Below are 20,537 nucleotides of genomic sequence, written 5' to 3'. Positions count from 1 at the left end.
ATGAATCACAGGTGGCGGCTTAGGGGACAATGCCATGCTCACCCATCTCTTCATCTTCTAGTGCCTCCTTCCACTGATCATTGCAGGCAACAATCTGCTGGGCATAGTTTTTATCCATGTAACTCCAGCATTGTAGAATTTTCTTTTAATAATTCAAAAATCTGATAAAAATCCAACCAACCATTACTATTTCTGCAGTGGTGCTCTAGGCTTTCTCTTCATTATCCTGGCATTATTAACCCGTGCCTTCCCCTCATTCAAATTCCATGGTGACCTATAAAACTTGTCCTGTGCAAATACATAATCACCTCTCCAAGACATATTAATACATAATATGCATTAATACATAATGTTGCTTTTTTATCTGCTGCTCTACCTATTTTTCCACAACTGTGGAGAAATAATGACTTTATTATTTTCCAGCCTAGTTACATTATTAAGCCCAGTGCTTCACAAATGCAAGGAACAAGCATCTTCTCAGCCACACTTAGAAACCCTTTGCAAGTCTTACTTACAGACCTGCTTGTCCAAGTTCAGTGGGACTGACCAACCAGTTAAATGCCCATTTATCATTGTCAGCCAAGTGACCTTATATTATACTTCACCCTGTTTCCCTCTGCATTTCTAGAAAGTAAAAAATCAAACACTAATCCAAAAGCATTCTAGTACAGGGTAAATATAAACCATAAAGTTAAAATTCATTATCTTATGTCTTCTTCAGAAAATAAAAAATATTTAAAACTTTCCTTCCAGCCTCCAGAGTTGAATTTCCTTTACTAAAGTCGCTTTCTTAGTAGAAAACTGCCAACACACTATTTCAGTAAATGAACCACTAAAAAGGTGGGTTTGCTGTCATTTTTTGCTAATTCTATTACCTCAAACTCCTCCAGTTTAACCCCTAAAGATGTGGCCAAGAAGGTTTTGGGGTTTTTTTTCCTGTATGTCATTACATATTCAGCTATTCTATCATCTTCCTTTTCTGAAAATCCTCAGCCTACTTCTGACATACACCACATCTCCTTATATAACCAGAAGCTTTCCACAATTAGCACTCCAACCCTTGCTTTCTTTAAAGATATGGCACCCCTCTAATTCCATTATCCATAGCCTAATGAGGAAAATACCCCAAACACTACAAAGCAGAGTTTTCAAAAATGCCTTCACCAACTTCACATTTCACCATGACCAAGATATTATCAAAACCATTATGGCTACCTAAGCTTTAATCCAAAGAAAACTCAAAATGTTTAATCCTCTGTGCAGTGCTCCCAGTGCAACTCAAACCCAGTGCAACCCACAACCACAGTGAGCAAATGTTTCAGGAAAAGACTTGGTGACTAAGAGAATAAATATACCCCACTAACATATCAGAATATAAATAAAGCATACATAAGAATACATCAAGAATAAATTTAAAATACAAATAAGTACCCCAAATTTACTAAAAACTGACATCCAACCAACAGTAACAAAGCTGTGGTAAGACAGAGGAAATGCTTTTACATGGAAATCTGGCAAAATAGATATTCATTTCCATTCACATTCCATTCAACTAAAGCAAAAACTATGAATGCAGTGGTGAGGTTTCAACCACAGAAACCTAAAGGCACTAACCCCCTGAAAAAAAAATTCTACATCTCCTTCCTTTACCCTTTAACCCTCTTTAACTTCTCCATAAATGCATATTATAATGAATTATCTGTCCTCTGGCCAGGTAACTCCTCCTCTGTATCCAACATCTCCACCATGGCTCCTATCTGTTCAAGGAAACATAAATGTCAAAGCAATTTTACAATTACATATTTATAACTGTTTGTCATCAATTATCACCTCCAGTGAAGCTAAATATTTACGAAGTTAATTATCTACCAAATAAATTTGCTCTCCATTCCCAATGCCAACCTGGGCTAGAGATAAAATATTCCAATCACATCTTTTCCAGGTTTCACTTCTTGCCCACATTTACCACTGCTAAAGTGGTTGGATTTGGGCCCTTTTGATAAATTTCTGTGTTCAGTGAGACAACCATTGCTACTCATGATTGGACAATTGATTCTAAATCTTCACCTAGAGCCTGGATTCAGAGCTGTCCCAGCAAGAGCTGTTTACAAAGAGAATGCAGCTACTCTTTTAGCACAAAATCCTTATTTCTGAAAACAGGTGCATATTTAAGGACAGTTATTATGAATTGAACTTAATTAAACACAAGTCCTTGAACAATTTTAAACAGCATCTCTTTGGAGAGAGATTTGTTGGTGATGTATCTAATTTCCTTCAAAATTAAATTTCCCTGAAATCCTATGCATACAAACTGTCTCAGAACAGTTTTTTAAATGGCAGTTCTTTCTTTAGTACTGCAAGTTTCTTCTTTAAGAAGAAAATAATGTATTACCACAAAGAATAGAAATCTATATTAAAAACTGTCTTTTGTATATCAATCTTCTTTGTTATGGATATCTCCTCTGTTACTTTCATCATCTCTCTTTTTTCTCTAAGTCAGCTCATAATTTTCCAGTAGCTATATGGTCATTTATGATAATAGCCTAGAAATATATATACACATACACATACATACACACACATACATACATGATGATTGTTTGCAAGAGAATTTTAAGATCAAAGATGAGTTTTGAGTACTGGTGGGGACACTGTAGTCCAAAAAGTAATGGACAGATAAATAGCTATCTTTAAAATCACAAAAGTTATGATTATTCTGTTACTCACTGTTCAAAGGGGAAGAATAAAATTACCAGGCAGTAGATTTTTTGTTAACAGTAGAAAATAGTTCTTTTCATCACATCTGTTTATATTGTTATATTATATATAACAGTCTGGGAGACTTTCTGTTTATTAAATTGATTGATTTCTGCTTTTTAAAAAAAATCTAAGACATTTTTGCATCACACCTTGGCTTTAAGGTTGCCTCTTTAACTGATAATTCAGACTAAAGTACACTTTGGAGAGGAAATACTGTAACACTTTCTCTGAATCAAGCATTATAGCCACCAGCTATTCCAGCTAAAGGGTAACCTCACAAGTATGTCCTGTTAGACAAGGGAAACTATAAAAGACAGTAAAAAGGACACCAAAAAAAAAGGCATTTCTGTTCACTGCATCAAATTGAAGGGTCAAAGAAAAAATTAATCCAACAAATATTTAAAAATCATTTCTGAATGCTCAGAGAATACAAGGCTGTAGCACTTTCACCAGAATGCCATTGCCCTGCTGTGATGATAGTAGCAGTCTATAGACCTGAAGATTAATTTATTTGCATTAATTTAGAATTACTGCATCTTGACAAAGAGTTTTTTCTTTTCTAAGACTTTTTGCAAGGCCCTGACACACAAACACAATCCTTCAGTTCCCATTCTGTGTAGGGGTGTTAGGCAGCTGAACACAGATGGATTGTAAGCATCCAAAGCCACTTGTTTAGTAAACCAAATGTTTGCTTTATTATTTTTAAGTAATCAAAGAACACCTGCTTATTTCTTGTTCTAAGGTAGTCAGAAACCTGTGTGACAGCTGTAGCACTGCCAGCCTGGTATTTATGATCCAGGCCCTGCTGGGTGGATGTCTCTGTGCACCATTGCTGCTTGGGGCAGTGGAAGCTGATAATAAAACAGGAATTGGAAAAGCAGTTTAATGTGAAAATGAGCAGAGTGCAGCCCTGCCCTGAGCTCCAGGTCACACAGTGTGTGCTGTGCAGCCCCTCACCCAGATTCCTGCAGCAGCATTCCCAAAACCTGGGACAATCTCTCCAGGGTAACTAAAGGACAGAACAACTGACCTAAAACAGAGCTCCTTTTGAAGGACTTAAAAGAGTCCCAAAGCCATTTCTCATGATTCATCAGATACCTGGTGAGTTCAGGACCAGCTCATACACTGTCCAATTTACCCACCCACTCCTGCTATTTGCTATTACAGCTGTACTGCTGGTCTCCCAAATGGATTTTTTTTCCCAGCTTAAATAGCTGGCTACACCATTTGTTAACTATCAGAGTAACAAAAAGAATGCCAGATATAAATTGCAGTGTTCCTTAGGTTTTTTTACCCCATCACCCATTTGGATTAAGAAAGTGCCCACCAGAGCTACTGGGTGTCATGTCCTCAGTTTTGATGAGCCATGGGATTTATGCACCTAGAAAGACACAGCCAGTGAATTGATGTGGTCACAGGATGGTGTGACTGAAGGTCTATTAAAATTTATGCCTAAAACGTGCATTTATTTAAAATGTAGCCATTGGCATAACTTGCAGATATAGCTTGCAAGCAAGATTTAACCCCTGCAGAGATGAATGTTAAGTCTTCTGGAGGAAAGTTGTATCAAAACTATGTAGCATCTAAAATGCAAAACCAGACTTACACACAGATACCAAAAAGCAGATTTCTTTGGCCCACCAGAGAAAGGAAGGGGTTTTGTATAACCTGGACTGGGCTAAATGTGTTATTAACTTAAAATGTCCAGTAACCCAAAGGGTGAGCATTTTCTCTGTCCCACAGTCATTATGTGCTACCAAAGAATGGCTGCTAGATTTTGTCAGATGTAAATCTCTGCTATATAAGGGGATGTGTGGATCTGTAGGGAGGCAGTAGCTCTCGAGTACAACTCTGTGACTGGTTCTGCAAAATAGAAGCAGGCACTTATTTTATAGGCATGTGTAATTGGATTAAAATTTCTGTTTGATTTTCTATAAAGTAAAGGGCGTGAAAAAATATTTCTAGAAGCAGAGTCTCAGCTGTGAAGTGTGTGTTATGTTTTACACTGGAGAAATACATTAAACCCTTATTCTGTGTGACTCTTCAGTCCTCAAACGCAGAATACAACAGAGCCAAACTCACCAGCCTTACACCCAGATGAAAACTCCTAATTCTGTCTGCCTGTAGGTTGTTATACTTACCAATATTGCAATATTTCCCTGCATAATTTTCTTTGCAATCACATACTATGTTCCCAGTGGAGGCAACCATCTTGCACTCTCCACCATTCATGCAAGGATCATGAACACAACCTACAAGGAAACACAACCAATGATCAAACCAAAGGTACAAATTATTCAAGAGAATTAGCCCATTTTAACTTGCTCTAGTGCATCTCCTCTGTGCATATACATTTGGGGGAAGTTTTTATTCTTTGTTTATGTCAGACCTACACTTGTGATAAATTAAAGGAAACTCTACTGATTTCTGCCCACTAAGGTCTGCCTATTGTTTTCACTGCTATTGGATAATGTCAGCTATTGAAAGATATTAGCAGTGAACAGTAGGTAAAATGGGGGTGGTGATTATTATTACTAGTGGAGATGGTATTAACATTTCTTCCTATATAGAGGGTTCTGCCAATTCCAGACTTGCCACTGAGCTCTATTAGAATTTATAATAACATATCTAGCAGGGAGCTCAGTTAAATATTTAAGATCTGTGATTGGGAAGTATTCAGTCCTATCAAATTTCCCAACTCTCACATGGACTCTCAATGTCCTAGAAAGCCGCTGACTCTCCATACTTTAGTTTCCAATTACATAAGATGGGAATAAAAACACCTACATATTTCAAAGGGCTTTTGTGAAACTAATTTGTACTGTGACTTACTTGTGAATCTGGGCAGGGTAAAAGTTAGCCAGACTAACAGAACAGCCATACCAGAGCACATGTGGAGGTGAGGTACATGGTTTGCCTCCCAGCATCTCTCCTCCAAATGAAAGGAGCTGTGCTGGCTTCTTCAGATGGGTGACAACCCAAAGTGCATATCCTGTGCTGACTGGCCAGGGTGTTGGGCTCCTGGCAGCCCCTTAAAAAAGGAGGAGGCTTCATAATGTAAGCATTATCCCTGCCAGGAATGGGCCAAAAATCGTGGGGACTCTGGAGCCAATGCAGGCCTTATGGGATCTTGGAGGCAGGTAAAATTTACATGCTGCTAATTCAGGAGTGGGATGGACTTGGGAAGAAGCACAGAGGCAAAAAAGCAATATGAAGTGATTGTTGGTATGCAGGGTGTGCCTCTCAGGCAGGTTTTAGTTTTGGAGAAATAATTTTACCACTTCTACTATATAATCTGTATATTCTTACATGCTGCAGATCAGGGTTTCATCCCTCTCTAAGAAAACACTGAGATATGTCCCTAAAATTCATCATATGCGTATAGTTTTTTCCTCAAATGAGGATGGACACATTGAAGGGATTTCCTGGGTCAGTATAACCGCTGAGTCTTGGAAAGGAAAGCTAAAATATTGTCTTTTACAGAGGGTACATGAGCTGTAAGGGCAGCATTAGGGTATGCAACACCACTCAGGCTTCGATGCCCTCACTGTCCTTTATCCCCCCTCCATGCAGGGCTACAGCTGTGGTACAAAACAGTGCCTTACTTTTGTGTTCCACACGGCCACACTCCATCTGGCCGTGCGCACACATGCACTGCTCCACTGCTCCTCGGTGGACTCTTGACCAGCTCGCGCCCTCATCAAAGAACTCATAGAGGCTGTTGTCAAAACATTTCTCTGAAACGAAGTTTTACAAACAACACAAGCTTTCAGATGTTTTTTAGTGCAAGAAATGGTGCCACAATCTCTATTATCATTCCCCATTCATCCCTTTTTTCCTGTTGAGCAGATCCATATTTGTTGACAGTTCTTCTCAAGCTAGCCAGCCTCCATAGTGTGGAGGCACTGAGCCAGTAGAGCAGCAGCTCCAGGAACCTCAGGACAGAGGTGGCTTTCTCCTGAAGCCCTGTAGGCAGGACAGCATCACCATCCCCAGCATGTGCATGTACATAAGGAACAAGGCATCACCTGAAATTGTGCTGCTTTTTCACATCTCTGTGCATTGCCTACCAAATATTAGTAATTTCCAAACATGTAAGGGATATTTAAATCTTAAAAACAGCAAAAGAAGGGGAAGAGGTTTTTGTGTTTCCCATGCTCAGCATACTTGGATTTATAATTGCGCAGTCAAGCTATTTTCAGTTGTCCTGTCAGGAATGGATTGTCTGTCATAACCATTTGGAAATCCACCTACACAAACATTCATGCTGCAGTGGTCTCTCCCATCACAACCTTTTCATTAAGCAAACATTAATGAGCTATACTTACTATTCATATTTCATGTTGTAACACTGGTGGTAGAAGATACTTACTCAGCTGGCAGTCCTCGCCTGTGAATTCCTCAGGACAGGTACAGTGGTACATCCTGTGGCTGTGAGCGAGAGAACAGGTCCCTCCATTTTGGCAGGGGTTTTCTGCACAGTGATCCGGAGAGGCCACTAAGAAATAGTTGTTAATAAGTATGGTATAAGTCATGCTTTGTCCTTTTGGCTCCATGAACCATTTTGGTTCCATGCTCAGTGGGTTTAATACCGTCTCCTAACGTAAAACTAAGTTTGACCAACCAATTGACAGCAGGTTTGCGGAATATGGAAACACATTTATCCAGCTTTTCAAAATCACGTGGTAGATCTGAGCTGAACCTTCACGCCCCCCAAGACTAAGTTGTCTGAAGGGGGTAGGTCCAGGCACACCTGGAGTCCCCAGAGCTGGCTCTGTGGTGAGGAAGAAGACGGGCCAGGTGCCCACAAGATGGAGCTGTGCCTTTACACTGGGCAGGGAGGAAGGCTGCAAGAGGAAGGCTGCAGGGAGGAAGGCTGCAGCGCTGCCCGGCCTCTGCCCTGCAGCCTTTGCATTGCGACATCCATCGCCGGGATCGCGCATTGCTTTCAAACTGCTCAAAGGACAGCCTTCGACAGAAGGATTTGCCATGGGATTTTGGATTGTGTCTAAAACGAATGGACAGCTGGAATCAAGAGAAAAATTACAAGGCAAACCACAAAGCACATTGTCCTGGGGTGACATGATGGTGCTTGTATCCCCATTTACACATCCAAGTAAATCACAACAAGAAAGATGAAAACTGGACCCGTCTAGCATATCTCCATTTACTAGGGAATTATCTGAATGATGGGAAAATGTGGTGGGAGAGGAGGTAGGTGCACTTGTTCAATAGAAGCTTTACTTGGCAATGTGCAGTGCTGGTCAGGCAGCGTTTCTGATCTCAGGCAGAGCCAAGGGATGTATCTCCCCTGAAGTTAACCAACAGCAAGTTTACACCTGCTCCAGAGTTGGCCCAACAGCTTGATTGCATTCAGATTTTCCTTTTTAATACTAGTCAAACTCTGCTACACCATCTCCAGGGTTACTCAATCCAGGTGCTCCTTCAGCTAGACTGTGTGTCCTGAGCACGAGATGCAACATGTAGAGGCACAGGCACACACGAGCAGGGCTGAGGTGAAGCACAAAGGCTGCATCCTGAAGTTTGCTACAGCAGGGTAAATCTGAGCTTCCCCTGCAGGGATCAAAATATTTACTTCAGAAGAGAGTGATGTAATTCCTATCAGATAGCAGGTCTGGGTGTATTCAGTGGGAGTTTCAATCCACGATAACATCAAGGGAAAGCAAGTGAAGTCAGTGACATTCCTACTCTTCCTGCTGTTGAAGGTTATGAAACTTCTAGTGCCGTAATATTTCCTCAAAGGAAAATCCTGTATTTCCTATTCCCACTACATCCAAACCATGACCTGATCTCCAAGCCATCTTCTGCTGTAACAAATGTTCAAGAAATTTTTTGTACCCTTGTTAAATCTGCAAAAAGCACTTCCGCTCATTTATTTCTTTCTCAATCTGTTCCTCACTACATCCCACCCACCACTCCAGTCTGACCTTCCAGGCATGTTCTGTGTCGCTCCACATCTTTCCTGGAGTCCAGGAACAACTTCTGCTCATAAGCAGATGGACACATCTGAGTTCCCAGTGGGGAATCCTGCCCACAATTAACTATCCTTTGACTGGGGAGTGCCAAGTCCACACTTTCTCAGCACTGTCTAAAGCATCCTCATGGATGAAACACTCCATGCTTGCTAGCTCTCATCTTGACTGCAGCTTCACCTCTCTGAATCTCTGCTGATTGAGCAGTAGCCTTGTCTCACCTTTCTGCCCATATTTCCCAGCAAAAACTTTCTGTTTCTGCCACCCACTTTCCTCAGAGCTCCTCCTGGGATGATGCCTCTTCCTCTTGCCTGCACAGCCCACACCACTCTACTATTTCTTTCCATATCAGTCCAGAGGGATCTTAAAAATACTGTCTGGCAATTTTCACCCCCATGTTTGGGTTCCCTGGGGTTTTGGCCACTTGTCCAAGATTTCCAGACACTCAGACAAGTAGTCCTACCAGACTGCCCAAAATCTGGAAGTCCCACCTATAGGGGTATTTCACGTTTATGGACATTTGTACACATATGTGAGCTATGCATGCACAGCCCACGTGTGTGCAGTACTAACAGCTCCCTCCAGCAGAAACTTCCTACCCAGGCTTCACTTCATCCTAGAGCTAAAGGCCTCTTGGTTAAACTTCCCCTTGAATTTGGCAGATGTATTTTTCTGGATCAAAGCTTCCAGCGCTTGCTTAACACTGATTTGTAAGTACCTCCAACATTTTGAAGTTGACTTGTCACATACATGTGATATTCTTGGCCTGGAGAGAGTTTGTGCTTCAGCCTTTCCTCTAAAGAAGCTCCTTCTCCATTCCAATGGATACACTGCTTACCAACCTCTTATGGCCAAAGGATACTCTCTCTCTGAAATTCAATTTTTTCTTGTTTTTCAAGGAAAAACATCCAAAAATTTAATACTTTAGTGGATTTTTTTAAAGTATTCTTTTACACATTTTAAAGATCAGCAGTGTTCAGTTTGACTGCTTATTTCTTCCACAGCAGGCAAACTTTCCTTCTTTTGCTTCAAATTCCCTTCATCCGTTATGTTACTTTTCCTTTCAACTTCATCGTAGACCTGTTCACTTTAAGGTATGGTTAATGATATCTTAAACATTTTCCAAATCCAAAACCCATGCTTGCTACTTAAAAAAAACCCTAAGTAGACTTATGTTTATAAATAAAATAGCAGCCAAAAAACTTTTTTTATTTTTTCAAATTCTAAATGCTTCCAGAAATAAAGGGGTTATCTTTTATTTTGCAAGAGCCAGTGGCGATCTCTTCCAGCTACCCCATCCTTTTTTCTCTTTCCTTTCCTTTCTCACACATATAACTCTTTTTTTTTTTTTTTTGTATTTTAAGCTCTGGGAAGCCACTGATGAATAACTAAGTGCAGCCCTCATAATCTGACTCTTGTAAGCATGAACTGCCCATAAAGTCTATGTTCATGTCTGGCACACTTGCATTACAAAGTTGTATACATTGCTGCTTGTTTTGGGGCTAGGTCACTGGCCTTTGATCTACTGTTAAACTGTTTTAAAGCCAGGCTAGAAAATAACTTAAAGTAGCTACATTTAAAAAGGTGATGCTGTGCACTGTTTAATTCTAGACTGTCAGCGTGATTCAGCTAATTTGGCTTTTCAAGTGCTCTGGTAGATTGCAATCAGCTTGGCAAAAAGACTCCTGACACAGTGGAGAGCTCCCTGAAAGGGGTTGTTGGAAAAAGCCCTTCATTTGAAAGTGAGAAGTGAATATCTAAGGCTGTTGGTCATATCCTGCAGACTGAATGTGTCTCGTTTGAAAATAGTGAGACGGCAAAAAGAGGAACATGAACAGAATTAGATGCAGATCCAAAAAAAGCCTCAGGGGCATCGAGTTTGACCAGTTCAACACCTGATTTTTCAAGCTGGTCTGTATGAAATGAGAATATATATATATATATATATATATACACATATACACACACACACATATATACATATATGTTCTTTATAAAATGGGATTCCCCAGCATCCAGCTCATGGAGCCAGGGATACAGAGATAAGCAAAGGCCAGTCATTGAGGGACTGCTGAGGACAGGGACGCATATTCTCAGGTGAACTTTCACCCAATGTGTCAATTAAAGTGACTTTTATATATAAAGGTGACTTTGCCACAGACCTCAACTTCCCCTTTTAGACAGACTTTCGCAATGAGGTAATTGTAGCACTGGAGTGTGGTGGCCACAGGAAGCCACAGAGCTGTTCAGCCAAGTAATCCTTTCATTCTCCCTCAGGACTCCTGCAATGAACATGTCTGGCCTCTTGTCTTCTCTGACACAGCCCAAAGCTCAAGGAAGTCTAGGTTTGAGAACTGCTCTTTCCCATGAGATCTCAAGAAAGGAAAGCTGGAAGTGATGGCTGTGTGTTGTACCGGGTGTCAAATGTTTCTGTGCCTTCTAAAGAAATTAACTGGTCAAACAGACAGAAAATGCAGTTGTGTAATTTAGGGAAAGTTAAAAGGCACATCCAAGCCATGAGGGAGGAGAAGATGATCACCTTTGTGTTTGGCTCCAGCAGGAGTTTAGATTTCCATGCTGGCATTACCATAATTTCTGTCCATGGCTTTGAGTTAGTCAACAGAGAGTGAATTAAAGACTGCGTGATATTCACAGTCTAATGCTATGGCTGTGCAGCGTCACAAAGAGATTATGGAAACAGCTGATGTGAAGGCTTGCTTCAAAATAAATACTCAAATAAAAGTTGCACTGAAGGCACTGTCCCTCCTTCCTGCAGGTGGCAAAGTAGGAGCCAGGTACCTGGAGCAGCTCAGCCATGGCCTTACCTGAGTGGTCTCTGGGCAGCAAATCACAGTGTCCCCACCTCCTGTCCCGGTCAAAGTTAGGTGTTGTTGAACACCTGAAAAGAATCAAAGGTGCAGCTTACTGCATCTTTAAACAACCTGGGTGTCTGCACTGAAACTACAGGGCCTTCACACTCTGGTGACCTGGAAATTCTTCTTTAGTTTTTTTCTAATTAGCATCAGTTTCATTCAAATTTTCTTAAGAGCAGAGGAAAAAATATGCTTTCTTTTGTTAAAGTTGCTCTGCTCCACTTGTCTCACATTAAAAACGTGTTAAAAATAAGATGTAAATGCAGGACCTGGGATTTTCAATGAATCCTTCAGAAAAACCCAACATTCTTCCTATTTCTGGGATTAGAAAATGAAAGACAGAAATAAAAAACAAAACCAAAGCAAACAAATAATGTCATCTTTACTTATTACAAAACAAGCAAAACAGACCCAGCCCATTTTTGATGCCTGACAGTTACTGTAATAATCTGTGGAGGCAGGAGACTGTCCACAAAGGGACTTTTCCCTGACTTTCAGTGACAAGCATATTTCATATTTCACCCTTTTCAGACTCAGTTCCTTCAAAGCATTCTTATTTTGGAACTTGCAAGATGAAATGAGGAAATAACTGACACGGTGGTGATTTCCAAAGGCACAGATAAAACCTTTCCTTCTCTGAGAGCAGGGGACAGAGTCCTGCCCACCCTCACTGCTGGTCTGTTATCTCAGTCTGCTGTCTCGGGCTCAGAGCACTCCAAGGGGCACAGAGCTGCTATTCCTCTTCTGCAGGAGTAGATTTGGAGGCTTCCCTGAGGATACACAGGGAGCACATGACTGAACTGAGGCTGCACCTTGGAGGTCCATGTCCTGTCCCAGTGCACCATGCACCAAAACATCATAGCCAGTCATAATGCAGAATAATAGATATCAGCTACATGACAATAGAAGCCACTGGAGTTTATTTAATGTGCTTGATGATCTATTTCCATTATGCCTGGTTTTATCATTCCTTGAGCAGTTGTGTGATCAAATTTTTCACCCTAGGATGTCACAAGTTAGATTGAAATTTTATTGTAGCACACGTCTACGTTTTAACTGCCCTATTTTCCTTTTTAATTAGATGCTATGTGGTATTTAAAATGCATAATTCCTATGGAGCATCTGAATAGGCCATGTATATTAAGTTGGGTGACCTCAATTATAAAAGGTGCCCTAAAAGAGGTGCTTGGTAGTCTGGTGCAGATTAATATGGTACATGCTTAAAGAGGCTCTTCTCTCACAGGAATTAAGGCTGATGCAACTCCTGGGAGCTGATGGAAATTCCTCAAAGATCCTTCTATGGGAAGGGGATTGTGCTTTCTTTAAAGGGTGGTCTAGTATGCAAGAATGAGGATGAGAAATGAGATAAAAGAGTCCTCAGCACTGCTTGTGTCATTGTCCAGCAGCAGCCAAGTTCTAAGCAAAGAGGAATCTCAATTTTTTCCATCTTAAAAGGTTTTTTCTTGTCAGAGACCCTGACAGAGGCTTCTTCCAGCAGCTCTCCACAAACCACTGGTCCTCCCACTTGATGCTCTCCCCAGCCAGTCCTTCCCTATTGCCTTGCAGTGACTACAGTGAGGTTGGTCCCCGCCTTGTGATGCCAAGCTGCCTCCTTGGTGCCAAGCTTCTTGCACAGTGACATAATCCTTTTCTATTTTCCACCACAGATCTCAGTCTCTGTGAGAATCTCAGCTCATCCTCAAAGCTATTTCACTTGTCTCCCTCCTTCTCTTTTAAAAAATGTTTTGTCTGATTGGAGGCTTACCAAAAATGAAATGGTGACATTTCAGTCTTCTGGAATGTTACGTCCAGCAGCCAAACCAACCCAGTGGCCTTATTATATCTTTATGCTATTTGCAAATGCACCCACACTCAAAATTTATGGGATAGCAAATATCTTTACATCAGCTTGTCATATAAAATTGCTAATATGAAAGTGAAAACATAAGGACAGAGATACTGAACTAATTATATCAGAAAAGACCACTAGAAGGGATTGATTTAAATAACATTTCAAATCCATAGATGGTAAACAGCATGGGAATGGACAAACAAAAGATGAGGCCTAACTGGCAGGCAGGATCAGTGGAAAGTAGGCTGCTTTTCCCACCAGGAGCACAGGGAGCCCTAGCAATAGGATGTTTTGGAGAACCAGCAAAGCCCCAGGCCTGAGGCAGACGGGTGTAAGGAAAGAGCTTTGCCATCACACCTGGTGGTGTCACTATGTTTGAGACTTGGAGGTTGCCTGAGACTTTTTTAGGTGCTGTCCTGACCATGAGACATGGCTTGACAGACTTTGTCTGACAACACCAGATCAACCACTACCAGCTCCAGGAAAACTCAGAGCCTGATGGCTGACATCTCCCAGCTCAGCCCACAGATACTTCTCCTTTTCAGGGCTGTTACAAACTCCCCATCCTGTGATCCAGCTGGCCAAAAAGCTTCCTCTGCACTGTTTTCAGTCTGTGGCCAACATATCTAAAGTTATCTTCTTGTTTCCAAGGAAGATGATAAGATCATGTCCTTCCTACACAGACCCAAGCTCACTCTGGCACAGGGGCCCTGCCCCTCCAGAACTCAAGCACAGGATAAGGCTTCTGCAGGGCATGAGTCAACACCTGCCCATTTATAGCCAAAATCTCAGGCAAGGTCTGCTCCTGCCATTCCCCTAGAGCAGAATCTGAGGAACCCATCCTACCCTGGGGCACAGGGACAGGAACTGACCACAGCTTGGTCCAGTTCAGACCACCCTCTCCTTTTGCTCTCACCAGTGCTCACTGCACGCCCATTCTCTCTGTCCCTACACTGCTTTGTCTGTCTGGAGGTTCCAATGAAACTCAGAAGCAATTCCAGCTTTTTTTTTTTTCTCCTCAGCACAAAAGGAAAATTTACACTATACCTTTAGCAAGATATCATGTAAGACTTAGTAATAGGCCACTAAATGGAAATTTATCTGATAAATATCTGATCTATTTATCTTATAAACAGATTATAATTAAGGGGGAAAGCAATACAGAATGCTGTTAAAGGAAGTCTGTTATTTAAATAGTGCAATTATTTTGTCTTATTTCCTGTATTTTCAAGAAATATTTATAAAGATACAACTTGTTTGTTGCTCTCAAAGCAGGGAGAGCTTTCTGTGGTCAGGAGCAGATTTATGTGGAAACACAGTATCTGTGTCATATGTAGTATGAGAAAACATAAATCTAAAGCCAATTTGAGTCGGCTTTAGCCTGCACTGTAAAGTCCTGCCTGTAGTCCTGACCCAAAGTGTGACTTGAAGACTGAGGACATGAGCTTAAACACATAAGTCAGTGCTCTCCGGGTCAGGTTTCCTGGAATTCACCCCCAAAGAAGCAGTTTGGACCCAGCCTCCCATCATCCCTTCCTAGCAGCTTGCAGGAGGCAGGAGCAGGAAGGGCACGAGCCTTGCCCTCACCTGGAGCCTCCCAGGTCCCCTGGGATCAGTTATTCAGTCTAAGTCCAGCCTGGGTTGGTGCCAAGGCACACAAAAAGTGCACAGAGCAGGTTTCCCAACTGCTATTCAGGGCTCTTTTCCTGGCATCTCTGCACCTGAAGTCACACATTAAGTTGCTTTTAGCTTATGAGTGATGAGCAAACATTGGTCAGAAGGTCACCCATAGGGTGAAATGGTCTGTCAAATCCAAATAACTCCAGCTGTCCTCCTCCTTGTCTCCCTGCTTGTAAATGGCTTTTAAAAAGTCAAAAGCATAAGAGCAAGCTGTTCAAGGTCAGCTCTAAAGTGTGCTCTAACCTTGGACCACATCCATGGACAGGTTTTTCCATTTCTGTGCCCTAACTGGCTAAAAACAAATACACAGTGTCACGTATTAACAGGATCCCTCTTAAGCATTGTATGAAATTAAGTGGGTACTAAGGTCAAACTCTTTGCGGCTAAAGTTCATCAAAGACAGGATTCAAACTGGTAAATTATTCCAGTTCCCTTTCTTTAGCTAAGATGGTCTTAAATTCTTGTTTCCTGGAGGCTTTTATTAGCTGGGTTGTATCAGTGGATATTGGGGAAATTCTGAATTGGTTTCCTAGCCTGAAGCTGGGTGTCTGTTTGTGCAAACAGGTTTGTTTTGAGTTGTTTACATTACACCAGCACTTACACTTGAAACGATGTGTCATCAGAAAGACACCAACAGATCATGAAAAAATTAGACAGTCCAGTATAAAAAATGAGACTTCTGCCCTTCCTGGGCAAGTAAAATAAACTCTAAAATATCATCTCTGCCCTGAAAACAGGCAAGTGTTTGCCTTTCACATGGCTCATCTGGACATAATTTTCACATTACTGGTATCCACATATTCTCTCCTTTGTTGCCTTTGATTTTAGTTAATATATGCCTATCATAGGAGTTTGTCTGCAAAGTTTATCTTTTTTATTCAGTGCTTTAATTCAGTAGGGTTCCCACCTGACTGTTCTTACCCCAAAAATGGATCATGAACAATTCTAATGGCTTCTGCAAAAGTAAAAGAGTAACCTTTGCCCAAAAGAAGGCAAAATGGCCTTAAACACACTAGTAGAATAAATCATTAACCAACAAACAGGACTAATACCTCATTTCTTAGTACTGCACTGTCCAAAGGGGTTCTGGTGCCAGTCTGGATAGAAATTAGAGAGATGGGGGTGGGGAGAAAACAGCTTTCCTCAAAACTCAGATGGTCTCTGCTGCAGTACAAGTACAGCCTGCACAAATCAAACAGTCCCCTAACCAAGTGTCCTCTCTTGCAGGTCTCGGTGTCTCCTTTCTCCCTCAGCAGAGGGTCTCTCCCAGGCTCATTCTGTCAGTCCTGCTGTTTCTGTACAAGCTCTTGTCACCCATATAAATTGCAGTTCCAGTAGGCAGGCCAGCAAGGAAGCATTTCTGCAGTTCCTGAGCCTCCTGTGGCCGTGGAAACCCAGTGCCAGGGCTCCCTTCCCCCTGAGCACGCCCTGACCCGAGGGCCACGGCCATCAGCAGCAGAACTGCACCTTGGGCACAACATCCAGCTCATGGTAATTACTCCAAAAGCAAGATTAAAGCACTAAAAGGATGACATTTCATTTGAGTGCTGTTTTAATTTATGAGCAATGTCAACTCACCATTTCTTTCTGGAAAATAAATTTGATAAACACGTGTGATAAAACCTTCCGCCAAACCGGAAAGGGAATTTGCATAAATGTCCATCCTCTGTAAACACTGAAATATAAATATAAAAAACTCATAACGTAGCTGAAAACCAAACCACAAATTATATGATATACTATTATATGAAATTATGAAGATAGATATCTGCAACTTTTTCAGCTGTACTCTGGACTCTGTGTCTCTGCAATGTCTAGTGCATAAGAAGAAGCTTAAAATCTTACATAATGACTGAATCAACAAAGATTAATGGACTCTGCAGTGGAACAAAGATCTCAGATCATTTCAGTTCAAAATATACTGCCACTTCTGGTACAGCAAATGCCAATTATATTCATTAATTGCAATTATAATTTCTAATTATGTAGTATTGTAATTGCATATTAAAATAATTTCTGAAGTTGTATCCTTCCAGGCTCTATATCACATTGTAGTATCTATATAAAATAATTAAGGAACCAGACAGTACAAACTGAAATAGAAACAGTCAGGAGGAAAAAGCTTTTAAAGGTTAGGGATAGAGAGAGAATTTTCATCATAACACCTTCCCTTTGGGATAAGCAGATTCCTTACAAGTGAGGAGAAACTGATGGGACCAGTGTCTAAAAAGGGCAAGTTTTATATTTGCCACATCAGTGATGGCAATCTAAGGAAATGTGGTGGGAGTTTAAGGAAGGCTAGTGGGAGTCTATCAGGAAAAAATCCTTCAAGATGAGGCTTGATAATGAGAGAGCCTGAAGACAAAAAAGACAATGAAAAACTGTCAGAGCTTATTTAACCATTAAACTAAAAGTAATCTGTTTTGAAATCCCAAATCTGAATGGGAAGCCAACCAGTGCCATAAGAGAGAAATGGGGCATTCAACCAAACTGGCAGCACAGCACATTTCCACTTCTCAGAGACAATGTGTGACTGCCCCTTGTCCTGAACTTACCCCTCCCCTGATGGCTGGGGCTCCTGCACACTCTCACAATATCTGTTAACTCCCATCAGCCCAGACATCTCAAAGAGCTGCTGAGGTCAGTTATTGGCATTACAGAAAAAATAACCTATCCCTGTGGTCCAACCCCTCGTTAATCAGTTGGGATTATGGTCACTCCATCTGCCCTAACTGCCTCCTTCTCTATCAACGCGAAATAGCCACTGCCATCCCCTTGTCAACCCCAGTTTTCATTCTCTGAACTAATTAAGCAAATGTTACAAATAGCAACTTTCTCTGTCTGATACCTTCCAGTACAACAGGCAGGAGAGTTGTGAAAATACATCCCCACTCAGAAAATATAGTGCATCCCAAAGGCCACTGAAGACTGTTATAACCTCTAAAGCCCAATGGCCCAATGCATGTAATCTTTAACAACAAAAGCACAGGACAATAAAAGCTTTAAAAATTGAAATTGCACCACTCTCCCACAGCCAGGATGTCTGATCATTGGGGTGCCACTAGAACAAATGCAAACCAGAAAGCTGCATGCAACTGAAACCCTTCTCCCACAGAGAGATCAAGGGCCAGGGTAGAATCTGAACCTGTACATACAAAGAGTTAATGTGCTTGAAAGTTACAGGGCAGCTGCAGCTCTGATTAAAGGCTGTTGCACATCTTCAGCTTTATATTATTGTGAAATAATATAAAGTCATGCCAGCTCAGACAACTCAAATCCCATCAGCACCTTCCCATTAATCTGCACCTGAAGGAAAATTACCTGAGATTCCTGAGCTAATCTCAAATTCCCCTTTAAACAGAAGTTAATATTGGCATAACCATTCTATAATCCTTATTCATGTTGAAACAAAGACAGGCTTCCTACCAGCTTGCACAGCATGGATACAGACAGGCAGACCATTCTTACTGTCATGAAACCTACTGGATTTGACTTGGTACCTTGTGGGTGAGGGAAGCCATGCCTTGAGCCTCTCCCTGCCCCAGATCTGTAGTGCTGCAAAGAGAAAGAGAGAATGTGGTTTGGAGACACAAATTCACTCTGGCAACCATACTACTGGTAAAAACCTACTTTCCAGGGTGCCCTGAACTTGTGCTTCTCCCAATGCTTCTGAGAAAATCTTATTATTTGCTTTTGATTTTTGGTGGGGCATAGTCTGATGAAAGAGGGTAGATACATGTTGACTCTTGAAAGTGCCAGCTAAACCAGGAAAACCCAGCACAACACAACAAAGGCCAAAGCTCTGCTCCATTTTATCTTTCTATTGCCAAGGGACACATCTCCTATTTCTCTCAGCAGGAAGAATACATGCATTCTAGGACTGGTTCACAGTTACAAATAATATCCCAACATTTGCCTTTTCCTGCTATTTAACTGTATCTCCCCAGGGCATTAGTAACAAAAGCAACTTCTAACTGTATTTGGGTTTGCCAATCAGCAAGCAAAGAGCACTAGGCTGAGCTGATTTCAAGCCACAGGAAATAATAAAAAGAGAATAATACACATAAAGTGCTGCTGCCACCAAAGGTGCCGGCAATTGAACTAAAGCAAAAAAAATATATCACAAAAGCAGTCAAAGAAGCACACATTATGAACATAGAACTGGACAGGGGACATAAAAGTGAGGGCTAAGAAAAAGCTGTTGCTAAGATATATAGAGAAGGCTTGAACAGTTCTGAGGAAAGAACAGTTTTTGCCCCTACACAGACTCTGCCACCACCAAGCAAGGGCTCTAACCAGGGATGATCTTTATCTTGAACATGAGCATTCCTCTCTGCTCCCTCATGTAATATCTGAGGACATACTTTTGTAATTCACTGAGATAGTTAGGATTATAGCACCATCCAAGTATATCTGAGCTAGTTTTAACCCTGCTAGAGAAATAAGGCTGATCTTAAGGCCCCAGTGCTGACCATAAGGCAGCAGTGAACTGAATACCCTGCTAGCCCATGGTAGATGCCAGGCTGTGGTGGGGTTTAAGCAAACTAGCAAATTCAAACCACAGCCTGCTCAGCAACGCTTCATGTGCTTGGCAGACATAGCCCCAAAAAAGACACAAGATACATAATGCAAACTACCAAGGGGTTTGGCATGGAAACAAGTCTGAAAAGAAGAAGCTAGCCACCTAAGCTGGCCTGCTCAGTTACAGACAGCAGTAGTGTCTGGCAGTGGAGCACTCTCCCTCCATGCTACTGCAGGTACCTGCTTGTGTCAGCACATTTCTGAGATATATTTTGAAAGGATTTCCATTTTTGTGGTCCTTCCTCCCTTCCCGTTCCTCCTCCATAGCAAGGCATGGATGTAAGCAAATGCTTCAAACAGAGAAAGGTGTAGCACCAGCTGTCCCACAGTCCGCCCTCTAAGTGAGCACTTATAAACTTCTTATAAACTGTCAGCCTTCATCTGGCTCATCCCTGCTGTGTGTTCCCTTTGGATCTCCCTTTCTCTGGGTCTGTTCAGTGGCTTCACTCATCCAGCCCCAGGGCAGCCTGGTCCTGCCAGGTATCCCACAGCTGATCCATCACTCAGAAAGAGAAGAATCACTTACCATCCTTGCACAGTCACTGCTCAGACTCAGAGCCAAGACAACAGTGAGAGGAGCACAGACTTTCATCCTTGCTTTCCTCTCATGAAGGTTTTGCCGGGCAGAGGAAAACGTCCAGGGCTGGGCTGAAGCAGGAGGGTGAATCAGGAACAAGCTTTCACAAGGGACTGTGATTTCCTTGACTTTCAGGTATTTTAGTTTTCTAAGTGAGCAGAGCTGTTATCATTGTTAATCATTAATGTCTTTGGGAGTAGAAGGGAATGCCCCATAGGGAG

The 20,537-nt window shown here is 41.6% G+C and overlaps 1 protein-coding gene across 1 annotated transcript in view; it reads right to left on the bottom strand.

Annotated features, from left to right (window-relative positions):
* The window catches only part of HGFAC (HGF activator), a 38,402-nt gene extending 18,068 nt beyond the window's left edge, over positions 1-20,334 (bottom strand). The window contains exons 1-7 of the mRNA XM_030947418.1: positions 20,266-20,334; positions 18,659-18,713; positions 16,737-16,833; positions 11,579-11,652; positions 7,133-7,258; positions 6,366-6,497; positions 4,902-5,012 (exon numbers count right to left, since the gene is read on the bottom strand). Of these exons, the coding sequence (XP_030803278.1) occupies positions 4,902-5,012; positions 6,366-6,497; positions 7,133-7,258; positions 11,579-11,652; positions 16,737-16,833; positions 18,659-18,713; positions 20,266-20,331 (661 nt within the window). The 5' untranslated portion in view covers positions 20,332-20,334. The remainder of the gene's footprint in view (positions 1-4,901; positions 5,013-6,365; positions 6,498-7,132; positions 7,259-11,578; positions 11,653-16,736; positions 16,834-18,658; positions 18,714-20,265) is intronic.
* Between the last annotated feature and the right edge of the window lie 203 nt (positions 20,335-20,537).

This window comes from Camarhynchus parvulus, chromosome 4, assembly GCF_901933205.1.
Source record: "Camarhynchus parvulus chromosome 4, STF_HiC, whole genome shotgun sequence".
NCBI classification, from domain to species: domain Eukaryota; kingdom Metazoa; phylum Chordata; class Aves; order Passeriformes; family Thraupidae; genus Camarhynchus; species Camarhynchus parvulus.
This window is presented reverse-complemented; position numbering and strand designations above follow the sequence as displayed.